The sequence below is a fragment of the Mustela nivalis genome (assembly GCF_964662115.1).
Source record: "Mustela nivalis genome assembly, chromosome: 6".
Taxonomy (NCBI): Eukaryota; Metazoa; Chordata; class Mammalia; order Carnivora; family Mustelidae; genus Mustela; species Mustela nivalis.
Window position 1 is genome coordinate 127,868,126 of NC_139025.1, and position 15,090 is coordinate 127,883,215.

A 15,090-nucleotide genomic window follows, 5' to 3' on the forward strand; every position below is an offset into this window, starting at 1 on the left:
CACCAGACGGGGACTCCATGGCAGTAGGCTTGGCGTGCCCGCCACTGCGTCCTCGGTGTGGGCCTGCCACATGGAAGGGCTGAGTCTCAACCATCTCTGTGAATCCACCTGGCGTTCTGCCCCAGCAGATGATGTGTGCAGCTGAGCCTACCCTTGAAGAAATCGCTTCCAGCTCAACCCTCTCATGGAGGCACTTCTCGGACCCTGTGTCTACACCCCTCCCCCCCACTTCCCACACGTATTCTGAAGTGCCTAGATGGCCACGCTAGGGTCCTGGGGTTGCCCTCCACCCTCACAGTGAAGCGTGCCATCTTCTATAGGCAAAGGTGCAGGGACAGTGCTGGATGCTGGCCTCCCTGAAGCATCTCTGTGGAGCCGAGAACAGAGGGCAGCTGCAGAGCCCGGATGCCTGGCAAGGGCTAGGTGGAAGGGAGGAATTCAGGAGAACAAAGCCGAAGCCACCACAGAGCAGGGACCCAGGCTTCGTGCCAGCACGGGTGGGCAATAGAAAGTCCCCTTTCTGGGACCTGGAGCTACCTGGGAACTGGGGAGGCCAGACTGTCCAAGGGAACGAGAGCACAACAGCAAGGTCCATGAGTCCTAAGAACATTTATCAAAATCCATCCTCAGAAATTTCGGGAAGAAGGCAGCCAAAGCAAATAGGAGCAGCGTCTCTATCTGAATCCCAGCTCTGGGCCCCAGTCCGGGCGGTGAGCCCCACGGTCCGGCTGGGTGTGAATGTGCGCGTGCAAGAATGCAGGGGCCTGCCGTCGTGGCCGCGGGGCAGCACGGCCTCCGAGGCGCAGGCATGCTGACAAGGAGGCTCCGCACAGAGCCCGCTTTATTCCCCTTGGTCGTGCGGGTGGTGGTGCCCTGGTTCGGGGGCTCTGGCCAGCAGTGGCCTTAAATAACGCTTTGTGCCATGTCCTCCTGGGCTCTGGGCAGACGGGGTCCCGAGCTGCCCAGCCTTGCCCATGGGGCACGGTTGTAAATGATTCTAGGGTTCATTTCAGACTTTAAAAAAATTTTTTTTTTAAAGAAATAGACTGTAGTTGGGCAAAAGAGCATATCTACTTCACGACTGTTAAGAAGTCATAATAATGCTCTCACATTTACCCAAGTGCACAGGTCCAGAGCTTGGAGGATGTTATGCTCAAAGAACCCTTTTCAACCTCTTCTTATCCTTGTTTTCCAGATGGGAAAACTGAAATTGGATGATGACAGCCAACATGTTTTAACCAAACACCACTGATAATGACACCCTGAGCGTTGACGAGGAGCAGGGAGAACCAGCAGGGGACGGGGCGGCGGGGCAGGGGGCAAAGGCAGAAGAGCAGTGCCTGGGTTCAGAGGCCTGAGAAGCCAGACAGCACCACTGCAGGGCTGGGGCAGCTTCTCAGAGCAGGCTCGGTGGTCCCTGACCTTGAGAACTGAATAAAAGGTGGTGTGGCAGAGGTGCATTCCTAGCAAGAAGGGTCACCCCAGAGCGCGGTGCTGGATGGGCGGGGAGGCTCATCCACCTGCAGAGGGGCCGGAGACCCAGGCTGTGGGGATTGACCACCTGGGGCTCTATTTCAGAGAGGTGGGGGCTAGAAGATCAAGGACAAAGAGGGACCCAAGGTCTAGGGCTGACCGTGGGTACTCCAGAGGTACATGGAGCCTGCTGCTCCCCTGGGGTGTGGGCAGGGCTGCCTGCACATGTCCACTGCTACCCGAAGGGGAAGGGCACACATGCAACGGCTATTTATACCATCTGTACCCCAAAAGCGCTTCACCTGAATCTGGGACTGTGGCATTTGCAGGTGAAATGCAAGCTTTCCCCTCAGCCCCGAGTTCTGCTCTGTGAGTTCCACAGGCTCCTGAAAAGGCACTCATGATGGTCTGTCTCTCTGAGGCTGACTGGGACCTGACCCCGGGCTCGGTGGTCCAAGAGGAACTGGCTTTGCTCCCGCTTCTCATACCCCCACACCCAAGCCGAGGGGGGATGCCCCAACAGAAGGGCATCCACCTCCCCCCGCCCGACCTCACCTTTTTAATAACAGGCACTGCCAACAAGCAGGTGACGACCGCCGGGGTGTCCAAAGCCCGTTGGGGTGTGTTTAAGGGGCACATGCCCTTGAGGCTATAGATGTAGATCTTCTGGTCCTATAGAGGCAGACAAGCCAACGTAAGACCCCAGCGGGAACATGCCTGCCATTTTCTCTCAGGGTCCCTTTTGCCTTGGGAATCCCTTTGTGCCTTAGGAAGCAACCTTGACCGGGCCTTTCTGGTTGGCTGGTTGCATCTTCCTGTGTTTTGTAGGGATCTTGAAAATGACACGAATTTAAAGAAGAAACACAGAATTGCCCCTACCCTGTTACCTGGAGAAAACCACCACAGGGACTTGGGGCCCAGACTTTATTTCCCCTGAGTGTCTGTGTGTGTGTCTCTGCATTCCTGGCCAAAGTGGGACTGCCTGACTGCGCTGTTCCTCACCTTTCCCGTGACATCTCACGGCAGGTGGAGGGAAGTGTGTGTGAGCCCGAAAGGGAATTAGAGCACCTCCGCGCTGCCCATCGCCGGGGAGGGGGGGGGGGCACAGCCTAACCTGCTGTCAGAGCTCGGTCTGTTCCGTGTGTCTGTCCTCTGAGAGGCGGGGCAGGAGGCACGAATGCCACGCCCCCTCACCACGCCCCTCACCACGCCCCCTCACCACGCCCCACACAGCTCTGGAGAGTCCAAGCATTCTCTGGGGCCCGTCCCTCTGGATTTCTCAGAAGACAGCTCCCAAGGCCTTCGGCTGACTTCCTTGATGTGAAGGCAAAATGCCTTTAGGGCTGAGTGGAGGACTGGCTGGGGAGCCCCTGCAGTGCTCTGAGAAACCCAGTGACTTCACCAGCCTAATGGAGTTCTTTCGCGGGGATCCCGCACCTGAGACTTCTCTCGACTGAGTCCAGGTCACAAGCAGGGACAAGGCCGGTCGATACCTTTGGGGACACACTGCGCTTCTGCTTCTTCTCAGGGCCGCTGGCACTGCTCTGGGGGTCTCACACGTGCAGGCTGGGGTTATCTGGTAATCCCACCTACCTAGGCATCCTGTGTTCCTCTTTGCTAAATCCCCCCCACCCCCCAAAAAACGCGGCATGGACTGCGCCCTGTGTTGCCTAGCTGGATGAGAGCCCTGTGTGGGGGCACCTACCTCAGTGGCCGTCCACAGAGAGTTCTGGACCTTGAGCTGGCAGCTCAGCTTCATTCCCGCACAGCTCATCCGCTGTACTTCCATAAGGCCCTTCTCCGTGTTCACCACCGTGTAGTTCCTAGAATCGGGGACAATTGTGGGGTCAGTACACAGTGGCCTCCCTTCTCTTGGCGTGGCCTGAGCAGCCTTGGGGGAGGACGTCAGCTGCCTCCTCCAGCCCCTCCAACCCAGGGTTGAATGTGGCCACGTTCTGAGAGAATCGAGGACCGTTCACGGCACTGGGTGCAGGTGGATTCTGCTTCCCTTGCTTGAATGTTTGGGCCGTGGGAGGGCATTCCCAATGGGAAGAAAGGCTCTCTTCTGTCTGTGATGTTGGAAAGTCTGAGAAGTTGCCCCCCGGTGTGAAGAAGGGGCACAAGTGGCCGCATTTCCATCAAAGCCACTCACCCTTCCCGCTGGCCATATCTGCTACAACCCAGGAACAGGAGAGCTGCTCCATATCAGAGCAGACAAAATCAAGGCTAAAGACAGATGGGTGCATGTCAGAGTAAGCTGGGGGGTCCTCAAAACACATCCCCCAACACGAGTACTCTGAGAACTAATAAGCTGTCATATATTAGGGCTGCTGTTTGCTCACTGGAACTGACCTGCCCCTCGCATTTCTGTCTCCCCCCGATTCCTCCTGGGCATCCAGTGTCCTCACTGTCTGAAGTGGAGACTGAAGTTATTGACCAAGGTCACACACATCTTTTGCACATTTATGTCTCTCAGTCTATAGACTGGCTTCCCCTCCCCTTTCTCTTTTTTCTCTGGCAGGTTATGTGCAGAGGATGCCGGGGGTGTCCTGTGCAGTCCCCACATCCCTTGGGTGTCATCTGTCTCACCCCTCCCCCAAGTCTGGAGTCTTGATCAGATTCTGTTTTTTTTTAGGCAAGAACATTTCCTCAGTGGGGGTGTGGATTTCTGTTGGGAATGTCCTGTTCTCACTCCTTTTGTGATCATGAATGATCACTGCCTTATATCCATTATTTCAATAGAGATTGCAAAAGGCTGACATTCTATTTCTGGCATTCTTTATTTATGTATTAGCTTCTTTTATTCTAAAAAGAGAAACTTCCTCCTTTTCTCTCTTTTGTTACCCTGGGGTAGAATTCACATAGGAAAGGCAGAATAAAACCTTGATTCTTTCTGAATATACTAGTTTTCAAAATAGTGGATCGGAGCCTCCAATGGTCATCAACGAGCGGTTTTTGTTTAAGACTTAATTTATTTAGAGAGTATGGGCAGAGGGAGGGCATGGGGAGAGGGAGAGAGAGAGAGTTTTAGGCAGACTCCCTGCTGAACATGAAGCCCCATGTGGGGCTTGATCTAAAGACCATGAAGTCATGACCTGAGCTGAAATCAAGAACTGGACACTTAACTGACTAGAGCTACCCAGGCACCCCAGTTTGTCTGTTTCTATTTTTTTTGTTTTGTTTTTTATTAAGTAGCATTAGAAACATGAATTAAAAAATTTGACATGTCTCAACCCACTGCAATTCTTCTTACTAAATGGCCAATTGCCCTATCCTTGGCCAGTAGGAACCTCTCTGGGTTGACTCCTAAATCCCTTTAATCTCCCCTCACGAATATCTGATGGCATCCTTGATTCTGGTGTGTCAGATGTTCCGGCCATCTTCCTGTCCCAGACCTGGAGTCAGCCACCTCTCCAACAAGCCCTGGTTCCTTATGTACTTAGAGTACTAAGTACTAGGGTGCTTAGACCCACCATCTGGGTCCCAGGAGTCATGATTGCTAAATGGTCATTACTGGTAGGCCTTATCAATGGGCAGGGCCAGGAAACACGAGTTTATTTTTCATAAAGATAAAATCTATATGAATCCAAAAATTTAAATTCAGAAGTACTGTTCTTTTTTTAAAATTTAATCTATCTTTCATACTTTACATGCCAAATATCACAATGTGTGATGCCCGGCGATGTAATTACTGAAAAAATATATATTTGCATATATAAATATTAGTAAAAACAAGTAAATATGCACATGCACCAATATACATATTTCTTTAGGGCATGGTTTCTTACACCATGTCTTATGTCAGAGCGCTCAGTCCCCACGGCATTCATCGTGGTGCAAACGTCACCTGGACGGATCTTGGGAAAATGGCAAAGTTCTTCCATTTATCTCCTCGTGTCTCTAAGCATTATTCGACTGTGACACCCGCCTATGTTTTCCATGAGTCTTGGAAGACGATTCAGGCCATGAAATGCTCTTGTGACTCTGAAGATGTCCCACGAGGGGGTGGGAAACACCTCATACCCTGACCGGGACTGGAGGATCTCACACCAGATGGTGGGTTTTGGAGACTACAAAGCTGATCTTTCCAATACTTGGCATCTTGGTCCTGTGACCTCCTGTTCGTTTCCCAGTGATCTCATTCTCAGCTTACCCCAGCCACCCTCTCCCAAAGTTGCATGTCAATCCCGTCTTTGCTAATATTTGCAACCCTCCCACCCACTCAGTGTCAAGGATCTATTTTCTGACCTCTACCCCTGAGTTTTCCAGAATATTCCACCCACTACCATAACATCACAGGGTTTTTGGTTTTGTTTACTCTCTGCTAAGATCTAGGACTCTCTGGTACTTTCCATTATTCCTTATCCATTTTATGGCCCCATTATTTTATGATCCATCTCTATCATGACCCTTTTGAAAATACCTGCACTGCTCATGTCCTTCTCTCCCTCCTGCCAAAAACCCAACTCTGCTTAAAACCAACTGTTGCCCAGCTTGCAATCTGGGGGCAGCAAAGCATGCTGGGGGCACATAACCCTGTGGATGAGCCTTATCTCCAACATATGACCTCCAACCCCCGGAGGGCCTCAGGGCTGCCATCACCACCCTGGTCTCATGTGCCCATGTTCACGTCACACGCTGTGGTCTTCTCGAATATTCAAAACCTATCCCGATGCTTCATCCTTCCTGTCACTTCACTGAGAAAAAGATGTGACTAGAAGGGAAGGCCCACAAATGGCTTATGTAAGGGCACCAGTCCTGCTTGGCTCGGGGTCCCCTGCCCCTCTCGCTACTCGACAACCCCACCCCAGTCACTGTCCTTTCTCCCTGACCCCCAGCATCATTTGCTCCTTCTGCCATCAAGCTGCAGATAGCACCCATCTTAAAACAAAGTCCTCCCAGGATGGGAGAACTATTACAACTAATAGGTGACCGAGGTAAAGATGTGGGGTACAAAATCAATATACAGGAATCTGTCATGTTTCTGCACACTAGCAGAAAGAAAAGTTAAGAAAATGATTCCATTTACAGTTGCACCAAAAAGAATAAAATACCTAGGAATACCGTTAATCCAGGAGGTGAAAGACATTGATAAAACAAACTGAAGAGGACATAAATAAAAGGACACATGTTTATGGACTGGTTGAGTCACTATTATTCAAACATCCATACTACCCAAAGTCATCTACAGATTCAACGCTCTCCCTATCAAAAGAGCATCAGCATTTTTCATAGAATGAGAACACATAATCTTTAAAATTTGCATGGAGGCCACAAAAGACTGGAAAAGCCAAAGAAACCTTGAGACAGAAGACTAAAGCTGGGAGTATCACAATCCTTGGTTTTGAACCATTAATGACAAAGCCGGAGTAATCAAAATGGAATGGTATGGGCCCCAAAACACACATAGATCAACAGAACAGAACAGAGAGCCCAGAAATAAACCCATACTTATGTGGTCAGTTCCTCCATGACAAAGGAGGCAAGAATACACAATGGGTGGGAAGACAGTTTCTTCAATCAGTGTTGTTCAATCAGAACTTGACAGCCATATGCAAAAGAATGAAACTGGGCCACTTTCTTACACAATACACAAAATAAACTCGAAGACCTAAAAGGTGGACCTGAAACCATAAAAGTTCTTTTTTTTTTTTTTTAAAGATTTTATTTATTTATTTGACAGACAGAGATCACAGGTAGGCAGAGAGGCAGGCAGAGAGAGAGAGAGGAGGAAGCAGGGTCCTGCTGAGCAGAGAGCCCAATGGAGGGCTCAATTCCAGGACCCTGGGACCATGACCTAAGCCGAAGGCAGAGGCTTAACCCACTGAGCCACCTAAGTGCCCCAGAAACCATAACACTTCTAAAAGAAAACAGAGGCAGTAAACCCTAGGACATCAAGCTAAGCAATATTTTTTTGGATCTGTCTCCTGAATCAAGGGCAACAAAAGCAAAAATAAACTGGGACCACAGCGAACTAAAAAGCTTTGGCACAGTGAAGGAAACCATCAGCAAAGCAGAAGGGCAAGCTACTGGATGGGAGATATTTGCAAATGATAAATCTGATAAGGGGTTAACACCCAAAATATATAAAGAGTTTATACGATTTAGCACCAAGAAAACAAGTAATTGGATTAAAAAATGAGCAGAAGGGGCACCTGGGTGGCTCAGTGGGTTAAGCCTTTGCCTTCAGCTCAGGTCATGATCCCAGGGTCCTGGGATCGAGCCCAGCATGGGGCTCTCTGCTTAGCAGGGAACCTGCTTCCCACTCCCCCTCTGCCTCCTTCTCTGTCTACTTGTGATCGCTGTCTGTCAAATAAATAAATAAAATCTTTAAAAAAAAGTAAAATATAAGCAGAAGACCTCAATAGACATTTTTTTTTTTTTAAGAAGACATCCAGAGGGTCAACAGACACACGAAAAGATGCTCAACATCACTGATCATCAGGGGAATGTGAATCAAACTCACGATGAGGTATCACTTCACACCTATCAGAAGGGCCAGAGTCAGAAAGACAAGAACCAAAAAAAAAAAAAAAAGGGCGAGAACCAACAAGTGTTGGAGAGACTGCAGAGGAAAGGGAACCCTCTTGCACTGTTGGTGGGGATATGAACTGGAAAAAAAGTACGGAATATTAAAATATTAAAATATTATAAAAATATAATATTCAAAATATTAAAAATAGAAATAGCATAGGATCCAATAACTCCACTTCTGGGTATTTACCTGAAGAAAATGAAAACACTAATTTGAAAAGATATGTGCTTCGCAGGGTATCTGGGTGGCTCAGTTAAGTGGCTGCCTTTGGCTCAGGTCATGATCCCAGGGTTCTGGGATCGAGACCTGCATTGGGTTCTCTGCTTAGTAGGGAGTCTGCTTCTCCCTCCCCCTTTTCCTATGCCACCCCCATGGCCCTGTTCATGCTTCTGCTCTCTCTCAAATAAATTAAAAACAACAACAACAAAAAAGATATGTGCATCCCTGTTCACTGCAACATTTTTTACAGTAGCCAAATATGGAAGCAACCTAAGCGTCCATCCACAGATGCATGGATAAAGATGTGGTGTACACACACACACACACACACACACACACACACACACACGGAATATTACTCAGCCATAAAAAAGAATGACATCTTGGCCTTTGCAACAACACGGCTGGACCTGGAGGCATTATGCTAAGTGAAATACGTCAGAAAAAGACAAACACCATATGATTTCAATTACACGTGGAATCTAAAAAACAAAAGAAAAAATAAAACAGAAACAGACTCCTAAACACAGAGAACAAACTGGGGGTTGCCAGAGGGGAGGGGGATGGGAGGTGGGTGAAATAAGGGATGGGAATGAAGAAGGAAAAAAACAAGTACAAGAGCTAAGGCCTCTGTTGACCCCACGCACCCCTTCTCTTTGCCCCTCTCAACCGCGAACGCCTACAGGCCTTTCTCTTTGCGGGGACTCAGTTTTCTCTCTGGAGCGAACTCCACCAGGCTTTCAACCAGCTGTCCACTAGAGTCCTCTCAGCATGGTCATCCCTGACTGCTCCCCAATTCCACAGTCCCCCCCCCTCCAATACTAGCAGGGCGCGGCCAGCCTCGGGACATTACCTGGACTCCTCTTTCCCGTCCCAGAACACCACCATGTACTCCTGGCCTTGGGAGGAGAAGAAGGACGTCTGCTTCCCACAGGGTAGCTGGTACATGAATGTGGCAAAGGTTGGGTCCTTCATCTGGCTCACCACCGACAGGGCCAGGGGTCGCTGAGGGAGAGAGGCCACCAGAGCCGTGAACAAGGGTCGCTTGTGGCCAGATGGATACCTACCCTTCCCATGAAACCGATGGTCTTGAACAAGGGAGGAAGGATGAGAAACTGTTCAGAAGAAGCCAAGACAACTCCAGGTGCCAGAGCGTCTGGTGGCCTGGGTCCTCACTCTCTATGGGAACTTGAACTTAGGTGGTCCCGTCAGCTTAAACTCGATATTCCGAGCCCCATGCCCACAGACATGCTATCTTGTGGAGAATTTTCCTCAGACCTTACTTACTCCCAATACATCAAATCCATACTGTCTAATTTGATAAATCATTTTATTTAACCTTGAACCCCCTGGCCTTTTGCCCCAAACAGCTAAGCTTTAAAATATTATGACTCCTGAAGACAAGGGTTGCCCCATTTGTGAAGGATGGGCAAGTAGACATACATGTGGGCTCTGGACATCCAGAGCCTCCACCACCACAGGAGCAGGAGCGGCCAGGCCCCCAGCCCCCAGGCCATCAGGTACCTTCTCAGGCTTCGTGTCCCAGCACTCCATCATGAGTGCCTGGAGCCGATGGAACTGGACTTCCTCCGGCTGCCCCAGGATAGGACGGATGCCCTTGGACAGCTTCTTGGCAATCTGAAGCTGGTGGTGGCCCAGCGCTGGCCGTTGTCCCGACAGCAACTCGTAGAGCACCATTCCATAGGAGAACATGTCTACCTGGGCAAAGAGGCAAGCCAAGTCAGGTCCCCGGCCTGGGCCAAGCAGCTTTCATAAGCTGGCCCTGAGACGGAGGGAGCAGAAGACCAATCGGACCAGGGATCCTGCCCAAAGGGACACAGTCATCAATTCATCCATCAATGCATCCCTCACTCCCCACCTGTCCAAACCTCCAACCAACCATTTGACCATCATTTTGTCCCTTTAGCCATCCATCTTCCAATCCTTCCCTCCTTCCTTCCTTTTCTTCTTTTCATCCATTATCCAACCATCAAACCATCCATCCATCCATCCATCCATCCATCCATCCATCCGACGGCCTATCCTTCGGTGTATTTATCTATCTATATTCCTGTCTACCCATTCATCCACCTGGTGATTTGTTCTTCCGCGCACTTACCTATCCATCCTCCCATACTTCCTTCCTTCCATCCAACCATCCACCCATCCACTCATCCAACCATCCAATAAACACACACGGGGACCCTGCTAGCCCTCAGGTTAAGGGCTCCAGAGATGCTACACTCCTCATCCTTGAGAATCAAGAAAAGGCAAGAGAACACGGACCCTCAGCTAAATGTGCCTGGCACCAGAAGGACAGTGTATGCAAATCATAAAGGGGGAATATCTCCTAAATCACTAAATGTTGACTCCTCTAAGTTTAATATCCTCAAAGGGCCCCAAAAGAAGAAGTTAGTTTAGGCCTCCGTGAGGGCCAAGAGGTAGATAATGTTTTAGCAGGAGGATGGCTGAGGTGGACCTGAGAGTTTTCAGTGTGAAGGTTCCTGTTATAATCTTGGTTTCGAGGTGCCTGGTCTGTGTCACCTGCCACTTAAGAAGCTCTTATTTTTATCACTGTGATTTGCCTTTTCTATTTTGGTTAATAGCCACAGGTGATGAGTTAACCCACACATGCTAAGGTCATTCCTTTTTTTAGAAGGATGGAGGAGAGGCAGAGGGAGAGGGAGAAAGCGATCCCAAGCTCAGTGGGGCTCAATCTCGTGACCCTGAGATCGTGACCTGAGCCGAAACCAAGAGTTGGACAGTTAACCAACTTAGCCCCGCAGGTGCCCCACTAAGGCCATTCTTTTCTCCTTTTTTTATTCCAAGGTGGCCAAAAGGTACAAACATCCAGTTATAAAATATCGTGGGGATGTAACATACAGCATGGGGACTACAGGCCTGTTTAGGTCATTCCTGAAGCAATCAGGCAATGACTCATCTATAAATCACCAAATAATGAAAGACTGTAGACCAGGGGAGTTTCAGTGCTGCGGGACTGAGGAACCAGGGCTGACACTAGCTAGAACATGGGTCTAAGTTGTCTCTGTGCCTGCCGCTACTAAGTGGCTTTCAGGGAAGAAAGTAAACCTTCAGCTAACATCTTGGCTGAGGCTGGCCATGCAGTGGCTTGGGGAGACCATGCCTGTCCTGTTAGAATTCACTCTCTTCTCCTGGCTTTGGCGATGCTGCCTTAGCACTGACCTTGGGCAACGCCTTGGGGACAGCACCTATGGGCCAGGAGCCTTTGCCGTCCTTCTTCTGACTGTTCCATATGAGCGCCCACGAGGCTGGTCCACTGTCCCCACTGTATATGTCTAAACGGCAGAGCTGGGAGCCAAATCCAGACCCATTTCTGTCCTGGACTCACCTTGACTATGTCTCTGAGTCAAGGTTAGAGACTTCAGAGGTGAGAGACTTCACTGGTCCTGAAACTAAGGAGAAGTTAACCTTGACATTCCTAGTGGGCACAGACCTCTGTGCCTTTCTGGTCCAAGCCAGAGCCCCCTGGTGAAGCACGGGAGAGGGAGGGTACTGTGCCTGGGGAAACAGAGCTCAGAGGCTGCCGTAAGTTCTGCCTGGCTGGCCTCCTGGGGGCCGACAGTGAGCCAGGGTGTGGGTACCTTCTCGTCATACACGATGCGAGGCCTGATCTCTGGGGCTTGGTAGCCGGGGGTGCCCTCCACGCCAAGGGCACCCTCGTGAAATGACTGTCGTGAGATCCCATAGTCCGACAGCTTGATGTTGATGTGCTCCTTGACGTCCAGAGACCAGACCAGAATGTTGTCCGACTTCAGGTCACAGAAGATGATATTTTTCTTGTGCAGGTAGGCTAGGCCGGATGCAATCTGGTAGGCTATTTTCTGGGTAAGCATGTGTCCCAGGGGCATAAAGGAAGAATCTTTGCAAAGAAAAAAACAAAAAAAACAAAAAACCAAGCTACCATTACAACAACAGTCTTTCCTCACCTTCTCTCTCCCCAGATACTTTATGTCCTATGGACACTTCTCATTCTCCATGCTGGAGGCCCACGGAGACAGAGAAGGACCTTCTGAAATAAAACGGTATTTAGGAGAGAGATGCTTATTTCTACAGTGTCATACATGGTACTTCATGCCTGGAATTGTCGGTGTTTTTAACGAAAAGGGCAAGGATTCAAAATTCCTAGAGTTCATCGCAGGCCAAGCTCATGCTATGATCAAGGGGTGGACTGTGGGAGTAAGAGTTTCATTTAAAAAAAGTTCTCCTCCACTGAGGGAGACATGATTTGAGTTTAATTGTGTTTCTTCTGCCTGAGTCACGAGACCACAACCTCTCTCCTTTGGTCCGCTCTTTGGAACTTAGTTCCCTATTCATGTCCTGAGGAAAATTACTGTAAAATTTCATTAAAAAAAAAAAAATGACCCCAGTTTTTTGTTTTTGTGTGTGTGTGTGTTTTGTTTTGTTTTTATGTTGGTTTTGAGTGATGATGGACATGCGTTGTGCGTTCTGGAGAAAGGAGAGCTTTGTGTGGCTGGTGGGCATGTGGGCAGCTCAGGCTACCCTAGGCTGCCTCGTTTGAGACCCTCAACTGCACCCCCCCTTAGTGGGACTATTATCACCCTCCTTTTACAGGCCAGCACACGAGGCACTTACAGGATTACAGGAGAGAACCGCGATTTGGAATGGGGTTCCCTCTGACTCTAAACCATAAGCTTCTCCAGCCTCACCAACAACACCACCACTCAGGGTATAGACCCGGGGAAGTGCCTTTCTTGGCCCACAGGAAGTCAGTGCTCTGCCCCCGACAGCCAGGCCGGGCAGTAGGGGGGAACCCCCGGGGATCCAGCTTCCCTGGGGTCTGGGCTGCCAAACTCCCACGGCGGGGGCAGGGGGGGCTGTATCTGGCCGGGCCCCAGGCAATGCCCAGGGAATGTTCCGGAGCACAACTGGTACCTTTGGCATTCTCCGACAGCACAGTGTTGAGGCTGCCGAGCGGGGCAAGCTCCAGGGCAAAGCAGAGCGGGTGGATGCTGATGCCGATGAGAGACACGATACAGGGGTGCTGCAGGGCGTGCAGCATGCTGGCCTCCTGCCGGAACTCCGAGAAGTTCTTCATGGCGTCGGTGGCCCGCAGGTGCCGCAGCATGGTGTCTGCGAGGGAGGGCGCGGCCGTCAGGGATGTCCGGGGAGCCCCTCGAGGGCCACTCGGTGGGGGGAGGGGGGGTCCTGCCACACTCAGAGCGGCCCCGCGGGGACCGGGGACCGGAGGGGCTGCGGCGGCAGCACTCACATTTTAAGGCACTGACACATCAGAAGTGGGAAACTGTGCCCTAGAATTCGGCCCCAGCGGTGGCGTTCCTGAGGCATTCAGGCTGGTACGGGGCCCCTTCCTCCTCAGGTGCTAAACTCATCCCAACACAGTGGGCGGTTCCTGCCCCCCTCCTACGTGTGTCCCTGTCATCCTGTCACTCTCGGAGCCCTCACCCCACCCCCCTGCTGGGGAGGGAGGACCCCTGAAGGGTCACAGCAGTGACTTATTCTGGTTTTGCCTTCCTGAGTGTCACCTGGAGCCTGGCTCAAGCCCCAGGATGGGCAGGTAACCAGGGCCCCGGCTGCTCACCCACAGGGATGCTGAGGGCGGGCCCACCTGACTCCCCGCTGGTAGCCTGGACCTCCAAAGGCAAGAAAGAGCCAGCTTTCTCTCCTCAGCCAGAGAGAGACCCGGGGCCGCCGTGGGCCTGTGACACGTCATCTCAGGCCAGAGGAGCAACATCTATTGGCAGGAGTCGCCAATTTCCAGTCTGTGCTGTAACCCCTGGAAGGTGGCTGCCCAAGGGGTCCCCCTCTTCCCCCCAAAGGGGGGGGTCGGCAAGATGCCACCCCACTGGTCTTTGGCTGGCCCTGGGCTCGACCAGGCCTTCCTTGTCCTCCTACGTCCCCATCTGTACCTCCCCTACGTTCAATCTCGAAATCAGGGATCCTGCTGGGCAGGTCTCTTCCCTTTGTCTCCCTCTCTAGGACTCTCAGCTGTTCTGGGGGATTTTGCCATTTTATACGCATTTAGACTCAGTGAGTGAGACCTCCTTCTCTCTCTCACATACACACAGGCACGCACATGCTCGCTAGGATTTAAACGAGAACTGAACGATATACATTATTTATCCCTCCACACTCTACGCTTTATTGCTGCCTTCGCCGTCCATGGGAACGCTGCGGAATTCTGAGGTTGAGCTCAGGTCTGGCAACTCTGGGAAGCTCTTACTGGCTCTCACATTTGTCAGCAGACTCTCTGGAATTTTTCAGTGCAGGAAGTCATTCTCTTCCTATAGTAACAATAGGTCTCTTCCTTTCTGATCTTTTTTTTTTTTTTTTAATTGCTCTGATTCTGATTGTCCTACCAAGCGTGTAAATGACCTGAATGATCGTAAGGATGAACACGCTGAGCCGGGCGGGGGTGGGGCAAGACATGTGATATCCTGCCGGATGGGAGTGAGGGGGTCACCCAGTACCCGCACCAGCCGGGTGTAGAGTGGGGATGGGTTGCTCTAGGTAGAGGACATCTCTGAGCTGCACACAGAGTCTGGGCCTGGATGTACCAAAGCAAGAGATGGTTTCCTCCCTCTTGCGGGTGGCGGAGAAGCCGTCCCACACTGGCTTCCCCATCCATTCACCCGGACCTGGCCTCCCACCTTCCCTCCTTTAGTGGACATGGCTGAGAGGGCTCCTACAGGATGAGGGTCCACCTGACATCTGAGTGTGTACCCACCACGTGCCAGGCCTGTGCCAGCTGCAGAGCCGATGGAAACCGTAAGGATGGCTCATGCTCTTGGGGTCTTGCCTCTAGACGAGAAAATAATCTCCCAATTTCCAAGTATGGCTCA

The 15,090-nt window shown here is 50.9% G+C and overlaps 1 protein-coding gene across 4 annotated transcripts in view; it reads right to left on the bottom strand.

Annotated features, from left to right (window-relative positions):
- The window catches only part of LRRK1 (leucine rich repeat kinase 1), a 122,397-nt gene that overhangs the window by 5,014 nt on the left and 102,293 nt on the right, over positions 1-15,090 (bottom strand). For all 4 annotated transcript variants that reach the window (XM_082736663.1, XM_082736664.1, XM_082736666.1 and 1 more), the window contains 6 exons: positions 13,163-13,360; positions 11,851-12,128; positions 9,752-9,946; positions 9,081-9,232; positions 3,179-3,296; positions 2,029-2,145 (listed from right to left, as the gene is read on the bottom strand). In XM_082736663.1, coding sequence (XP_082592789.1) covers positions 2,029-2,145; positions 3,179-3,296; positions 9,081-9,232; positions 9,752-9,946; positions 11,851-12,128; positions 13,163-13,360 — 1,058 coding nt within the window. The remainder of the gene's footprint in view (positions 1-2,028; positions 2,146-3,178; positions 3,297-9,080; positions 9,233-9,751; positions 9,947-11,850; positions 12,129-13,162; positions 13,361-15,090) is intronic.